This window comes from Mobula hypostoma, chromosome 11 (assembly GCF_963921235.1).
Source record: "Mobula hypostoma chromosome 11, sMobHyp1.1, whole genome shotgun sequence".
NCBI lineage: Eukaryota > Metazoa > Chordata > Chondrichthyes > Myliobatiformes > Myliobatidae > Mobula > Mobula hypostoma.
Genome location: NC_086107.1, coordinates 16,483,159 through 16,491,561, shown reverse-complemented (window position 1 = coordinate 16,491,561; position 8,403 = coordinate 16,483,159). Strand labels below are relative to the sequence as shown.

The 8,403-nt window shown below is 41.4% G+C and overlaps 1 protein-coding gene across 1 annotated transcript in view; it reads left to right on the top strand.

Moving 5' to 3' along the window:
• Nucleotides 1-387: 387 nt before the first annotated feature.
• Nucleotides 388-8,403, top strand: part of LOC134353604 (L-lactate dehydrogenase B chain-like) — a 46,882-nt gene continuing 38,866 nt past the window's right edge. Inside the window, exons 1-3 of the mRNA XM_063061708.1 lie at nt 388-567; nt 838-986; nt 4,917-5,081. Of these exons, the coding sequence (XP_062917778.1) occupies nt 4,956-5,081 (126 nt within the window). The 5' untranslated portion in view covers nt 388-567; nt 838-986; nt 4,917-4,955. The remainder of the gene's footprint in view (nt 568-837; nt 987-4,916; nt 5,082-8,403) is intronic.

Below are 8,403 nucleotides of genomic sequence, written 5' to 3'. Positions count from 1 at the left end.
TCCACAACCTATGGACTCACTTTCAAGGACTCTACAAATCATGTTCTCAATATTTATAATTATTCTGTTTTTAAAAAAAATTTGTATTTGCACTATTTGTTGTCTTTTGCATATTGGTTGTCAATCTTTGTGTGCAGTTTTTCATTAATTCTATTATGTTTCTTTGTATTTACTGTGAATGTCTGCAGGAAAATTAATCTCAGGTTAGCATATGGTGACGTATATGTACAAACGTACTTCTTGGTGTCGGGGTAGAGATATGTCACTACCAAAGGAGATGTAAGATGCAGCTCCCCTCTGCTAGCTTGCAAGTCATCCTCGGACAAGGAGTAGCACCTAGTTCTCCAATCCTCTCCCATCAGGGTCACGTGAAGCCATGGGAGCAGGTGATGGCTGGTCGTATGAGCAGTGACGCCGGGCAGACAATCTCTGAAGAATATTGATAATCGCTGGGATCACCCCTCTCATAAAGACACTGTCCAGAAGAAGGCAAAGGCAAACCACTTCTGCCGGAAAAAAAATTGCCAAGAACAATCATGGTCGCTCACGGCACATAGCGAACAAACGGTATGTACTTTGATAATAAATTTACTTTGTACATTTTTCCAGTTTTGCATGGAAGCCGCCCGGTCTGATCAATATTTCCAGCATTTCTTGCCTTACGGCGCCTCGCCGTGTATTGCCTCCTCACGAGTGTTACGTATGGTGTGACAGGTTAGTCGCGACAATCGAGGCGGTTAGAGTACTGGTAGGCGACGCTCTTCCCAGTGCTGCCTTGTGAACAGCGGTTACTGTTAACTGGTTCGGTGACTTGCTCTCCATTTTCGTGTTTCAAAGTTCATCGCAGACCATTGATGTGGGACTGGTGACGAGCTAAGGGCGAACTTTGGTTGCAAAGTTTTGAGAGGGGAAACGAAGAAGGAGCCCCCGTTGGGAAGGAAATAAAGACTTTGCGGAAAAGTGGAGGAGACGACTAATCAAAACAGGTCAGCCGTGTTAGGTGTAATAGAGATGACACTGAATGAGTTGAAGCAAATTGGGAGAGGAGAAAATTAAGGTAGAATTCGGAGCTCGGAAAAGAGCATGGTTCTTATCTCCAGAACGGTTTACGTAACTGAATTGGAACTTCGTTAAAACAGAGTGGATAGTGGAAAAACATCTACGAATAAAATCATATCACGTAAATTTAAAGGCAGCGTTTCCATTTTTTGTTACTTTGGGGTTCTGGAAATCGCGGAAAAGTGTATATTTACTTGCCCACCCCTGACTGCCCTCGAGGGGGTGAGTAGTGAGTTGTCTTCTTGAACTGCAACAGTCCTTGTGGTGCTGTAAAATCTGAGTTCGAGGATTTAGACTTGGAGGTCCTGCGATATTCAGGTTAGGATGGCGTACTTACAATAGCGGAACCTACAAATGCTGGTGTCCGCATACTTGTCTTCTTTGTCAGTGGAGATGGTAGCTTTGGAAAATTCAATCGGAATAGTCTGTAGTTAACTCAAAAATCAAAGTCAAAAATAAAATTTATTATTAAACATGTGTACTGTGTTAGAACAGAAATCTACAGCACATTACAGCCCCTTCAGCCCAAAATGTTGTGCCGACCGTGTAACCTACTCTAGAAACTGCCTATAATTTCCCGAGCACGTAGCCCTCTGTTTTTCTACGCTCCATGTACCTACCTAAGAGGCTCTTAAAAGACCCTATTGTATCCGCTTCCAACACCGCCGCCGGCAGAGCATTCCACACACCCGCCACTCTGTATGAAAAGCTTACCGCTGATATAAGCACCTTAAAACTACGCCCTTCGTGTTACCCATTTCAGCCCTGGGGAAAAGCCTCTGGCTATCCACCCGATCAATGTCCCTCTTCATCTTATACATATGTTGCATACTAATTAATTGGTCAAACATGATTTCCTTTTTGAAAAAAGTGGCATTGACTTTGCTCGATTGCCTTGAATTATTCTTAGTGCTCAGTTTAATCTTTAATAATTGCTTCTACACAGATTTCGCTGCATCTCCTTTTTACCCAATCTTCCACTATAATCGCTCTGTTTTTAGAACCAAAATGGGTATGTTCACATTTATCCATGTCTATGATCTTGAGATTCATTTTCTTTACGGGAAATTAAAAACTATATTTTTGAAAAAAAAACTGTACATAAAGGCAGACAATATGCAAAAGAAGACAAATTGTGCAAATAATTTTTTTAAAATAATACTGAGAATATGATTTGTAAAGAGTCCTTGAAAGTGAGACTGTAGGTTATAGAATCAGTTCAGAGTTGTGGTGATTGAAGTTATCCCCTCTGGTTTAGGAGCCTGATGGTTGAAGGATGCCTGATGGTAACTGTTCCTGAAGCTGGTGTTGTAGCTCTTAAAGCTTATGTGCCTCCTGCCCAAAGGTGGTTGAGGGAAGAGGGCAGGACCTGGATTGTGGAGGTCTTTGATGATGGATGCTACTTTCTGTGACAGTGCTTCTTGTAAATGTGATAAATGGTGGGAGGACTTTGCCTGTGAAGGACTATGTCTCTACTGCTTTTTGTAACTTTTTCCTGGGCATTTGTGTTTCCACACCAGGTCCTGATACAACCAGTTAGGGTACTCTCTGCAGTGCATCTATAGATGTTTGTCAGTGTTTTAGGTGGGCTTGCTGAATCTACACACACTTCTGAGAAACTAGAGACATTGCTGTACTGGCTTCATAATGCCCCTTTGATGTGATAATGGCAAGGAATTTAAAGCTACTGACTTTCTCCACCTCTGATCCCCCAATGAGGACTAACTCATTGACCTCCTATTTCTTACTGCTGTGCCTGTGTACACTGCATCTGGCAGAGGAAGGATGGTTGACTGGGTGATTGATCTTTTGATGGTGGCTTCCCTCAGTTTACTAATGAAGGTAGAGAGATTGGACAGCCAGATTGGATTTGATTTACTTTTTATTACTAGGATGTACCTGATCAGTCTTCCACATCAGGAAGATGACAGCATTTGAACTACGGAATAGCATTGTCAAAGGCACAATTAGAACATAAATCACCACAGCACAGTAAAAGTCATTGAGCTCAGGATGATGTGCCAACCTTTTAACCTACTCTAAGATCAATCTAACCTGGGGTCCATGGACCCCTTGCTTGATGGTATTAGTCCTTGGCATAAAAGGGGTTGGGTACCCCTGATCTAACCTTTCCCTCCTACATGGCCCTTCATTTTTTTTTATCATTCAGTACTAGTTCTCCAGTAATACACTCAAGCTGCTAGAAGAACTCAGCAGGTCGTGCATTATCTATGGAAGGAAATAAACAGTCGACCTTTTGGGTCGAGTCCAAAGGAAGAGGGAAGAAGCCAGAACTTTGAGTGCAGGTTTTTTATATTGCAGCTGGAATGAACTTTAACCTTTGCTTTATCCATTATTGATGTTAAGGATACTTATGAACTCATTACTTTTCAATGGTGAAATAAAAACAAAACAATTTTTATTTACAAAACAATTTACTTAGATTTATGTATTTTGCATACTGTCTGATATGGAGGAACTATTGCACGGGATCAGGAAAAGCTGCAGAAAATTGCCAATTCAGCAAGCTCCATTATGGGCACTAGCCTCCCCAGCATTGAGGACATGTATTCAAAAGGCAATGCTTCAAAAAGGCAGCATCCATCATTAAGGACCCCATCACAAAGGACATACCTTCTTCTCTTTGCTATCATCAGGGAGGAAATACCGGAGCCTAAAGACAGGCACTCAGTGTTTAGAACTGCTTCCTCCCCCGCTCCATCAGATTTTGAATGGACAATGAACCCATGTAGACTGGCTCACTATTTGTTTTTCTTTCTTTTTGCACTACTTAATTTATATTTTTAATATACATCTCTTATTACAATTTATAGATTTTTATAGCATTGCAATATATATATAGGCATCCGTTAGTCCCGTGATACCATGGATTTTGGAAGGTTTCCAGGGCGCAAGCCTGGGCAAGGTTGTATGGAAGACCCGCAGTTGCCCATGCTGCAAGTCCCCCCTCTCCACGCCACTGATGTTGTCCAAGGAAAGGGCATTAGGACCCATACAGCTTGGCACCGGTGTCGTCGCAGAGCAATGTGTGGTTAAGTGCCTTGCTCAAGGGCACAACACGCTGCCTCAGCCAAGGCTCGAACTAGCGACCTTCAGATCACTAGGCGACCGCCTTAACCACTTGGCCACGCACCAACACATTGTGCAATGAACTGCTGCCACAAAACAACACATTTCATGATAAATGCCAGTGATACTAAACGTTATTCTGATTCCCGCTACTACCTTCAGTTATTTCTTAACCAGCCTGGCCTATGGACTTTACTCAGTGTCCTTTCACTATATGTGCTCTCCCACTCTGGGATAAATTAATTTCCTAATATGCACATCTCCATGATGTGAGTTAAAATACACGACCTAACATGTAAACAGAAATAAAGCAGAAGTTTTAAAGTTTCCTCCAGGCCCATGTTCAGTAAAAAAAACCCACCAGTTTCAGGAATAGTTATCACTCCACAACCATCAGGCTCCTGAACCAGCGTGGATAGCCTCACCCATCTCAGTACTGAGCTACCCACTGCTATCTATGCACTCAGTTTCAAGGACTCTACAGCTTAGTATAATTATTTACTTAAATTATTATTTGCATGATTTGTCTTTTGTACATGCATTATTGTTATTTTCAGATTTTCATAAACTCTATTGTATTTATTTTCCTGTAATTGCTGCAAGAAAACGAATCTCAAGGTAGTATATGTCGACATATACAGTATGTACTTTGATGAACTTACTTTGAAGTTTGATCTAGAGTATGTCCCCAATTGTAGTATTTTTTAAAATTAATATTGCTCACCTTTTGTACTACAGAAACCAAAGTCTTTCTTTCCCTTCTTTAGATTTCTTACCATTCCAGATTGACAGCACAAATAAAGGCAATGAGTCTGCAAGAAAATCTAATGAAACAGGTGGCCCCATTAACGTCTGTCAAACCTTCTTCAAAGATCTCAATAGTGGGCACTGGGAGAGTTGGTATGTCATGTGCCATTTGCATTCTGGAGAAGGTAATGTCTCACTTTCATTAGTCATTGTTGAAATTCTATTTTTCTTTCCTTTATATTAAAGATCCAGATGTAAAGACAAAGTTGAGTTTATTGTCATACGCACAAGTACATGTATGCAGAGGTGCAATGAAAACCTTACTTGCAGCTGCATCACAGACACAACATCATACAAGTAGCATTGATAAGAAAAACGTGAATATGTGTTGTACTCAATTCTTACAAGAAAACACAATTAGAACAAATAAAGATCATTTTAGTGTAAAGTGGTCATCATGTTGCTAACGTAAAGTGATTAGGATTTTGCCGGGTTCCTTCAAGAACTGACTAGTTGAAGGGAAGCCTGAGAGTGGTGAATCTGTGGAATTCTTTGCTACAGGTGGCTGTGGAGGTCAAGTCATTGGGTATATATAAGGCAGAGGTTGATAGATTCTTGATTAGTCAGGGACTGAAGGGATACTGGGAGAAGGCAAGAGATTGGCGCTGAGAGGGAAATGGGTCAGTCCTAATGAAATGGCAGAGCAGACTCGATGGGCCAAATGGCCTAATTCTGCTCCTGTATCTGTCAGTCTTATGAAAGTAGTAATTAGTAGCAATCCAATAGTTGTTGTGAAAAGATGGCATGGCCCAGATTTGATAAAGAAATTAATCAACAAGCAAAGTGCATTCATATTGAAACTTTCTGAATCTTGTATATTGAGACTAATCAGGGAACACCTGATCCTAGATAAACTCAAAGTAAAATCACTTCAGTCTTCAAAATAGACTCAAGCCTCTGACATGATGTATATAGGAATATCTGATGTAGTTAATACAGGTGAGGGATACCATTCTGATACAAGGCATACTGCTTCTTAGATATCCCAATTGTCACTATGGCTTTGGGACTGACTGACTTTCTAGAGTACAGTGTTACCGATTAAGTAAGTTTGCAGAATTAGACCATAAGTCAAAGGAGCGGAAGTAGGCCATTCGGCCCATCGAGTCTGCTCCACCATTTTATCATGAGCTGATCGATTTTATCCTATTTAGTCCCACTGCCCCACCTTCTCACCATAACCTTTGATGCCCTGGCTACTCAGATACCTATCAATCTCTGCCTTAAATAGACCCAATGACTTGGCCTCCACTGCTGCCCGTGGCAACAAATTCCATAGATTCACCACCCTCTGACTAAAAAAATTCTTTTGCATTTCTGTTCTGAAAGGGCGCCCTTCAATCCTGAAGTCATGCCCTCTCGTACTAGACTCCCCCATCATGGGAAACAACTTTGCCACATCCACTCTGTCCATGCCTTTTAACATTCAAAATGTTTCTGTGAGGTCTCCCCTCATTCTTCTAAACTCCAAGGAATACAGTCCAAGAGCAGACAAACGTTCCTCATATGTTAACCCTCTCATTCCCGGAATCATTCTAGTGAATCTTCTCTGTACCCTCTCCAACGTCAGCACATCCTTTCTTAAATAAGGAGACCAAAACTGCCCACAGTACTCCAAGTGAGGTCTCACCAGCGCCTTATAGAGCCTCAACATCACATCCCTGCTCCTATACTCTATTCCTCTAGAAATGAATGCCAACATTGCATTCGCCTTCTTCACTACTGACTCAACCTGGAAATTAACTTTAAGGAAATCCTGTACGAGGACTCCCAAGTCCCGTTGCATCTCAGAACTTTGAATTCTTTCCCTATTTAAATAATAGCCTGCCCGTTTATTTTTTCTGCCAAAGTGCATAACCGTACACTTTCCAACATTGTACTTCATTTGCCACTTCTCTGCCCATTCTTCCAATCTATCCAAGTCTCTCTGCAGACTCTCCGTTTCCTCAGCACTACCGGCCCCTCCACCTATCTTCGTATCGTCAGCAAACTTAGCCACAAAGCCATCTATTCCATAATCCAAATCGTTGATGTACAATGTAAAAAGAAGCGGCCCCAACACTGATCCCTGTGGAACACCACTGGTAACCGGCAGCCAACCAGAATAGGATCCCTTTATTCCCATTCTCTGTTTCCTGCCAATCAGCCAACGCTCTATCCACGTATGTAACTTTCCTGTAATTCCATGGGGTCTTATCTTGTTAAGTAGCCTCATGTGTGGCACCTTGTCAAAGGCCTTCTGAAAATCCAAATATACAACATCCACTGCATCTCCCTTGTCTAGCCTACTGGTAATTTCCTCAAAAAATTGTAATAGGTTTGTCAGGCAGGATTTTCCTTTAAGGAATCCATGCTGAGTTCTTGCCTATCTTGTCATGCCTCCAGGTACTCTGTAACCTCATCCTTGACAATCGACTCCAACAACTTCCCAACCACCAACGTCAAGCTAACAGGTCTATAATTTCCTTTTTGCTTCCTTGCCCCCTTCTTAAATAGCGGAGTGACATTTGCAATCTTCCAGTCTTCTGGAACCATGCCGGAATCCATCGACTTTTGAAAGATCATCGCTAATGCCTCCGTAATCTCCACAGCTACTTCCTTCAGAACACGAGGGTGCATTCCATCTGGTCCAGGAGATTTATCTACCTTTAGCCTATTCAGCTTCCTGAGTACTTTCTCTGTCGTAATTGTAACTGCGCACACTTCTCTTCCCTGCCACCCTTGAGTGTCTGGTATCCTGCTGACTTCCTCAGTGAAGACTGATGCAAAATACTTGTTCAGTTCCTCTGCCATCTCCTCATCTCCCCATCTCCCATTACAATTTCTCCAGTATCATTTTCTATCGGTCCTGTATCTACTCTCACCTGCCTTTTACTCTTTATATACTTGAAAAAGCTTTTAGTATCCTCTTTGATATTATTTGCTAGTTTCCTTTCATAGTTTATCTTTTCTCTCTTAATGACCTTCTTGATTTCCTTTTGTAAGGTTTTAAAAACTTCCCAATCATCTGTCTTCCCACTAATTTTTGCTTCCTTGTATGCCCTCTCCTTTGCTTGTCCAAAAATATAACACACTGTTAACACGTAAAGCTTTTCTCTGACAACAGTGGCTTTTTCTCAGTAAGTAACCTGTTTAGTGGTGTTAGTTGTGAGGAGTTGTCTGATTGTCAGTCTGTTGAGGAAGTTTCTCAGCAAGGTAGATTGGTATATAGGGAGCATGTGAGCAAATTTTATTCATGCAACTTAATGCCTCAGAACATCTGATTAAAATGATATTAAAATTCTCTCTGACATTATAATCTAAAACTATAAAAGCAACTTCCAGTCTCTGTACGTGCACAGTTATATATAGAACAACTGCTCTACTCATAGGGCATCTTAAATATAGAAGCTGATAAATGATAGTGTGTGATGATGGCCTTTAAGTGCTGTAGATGGACGATACCCA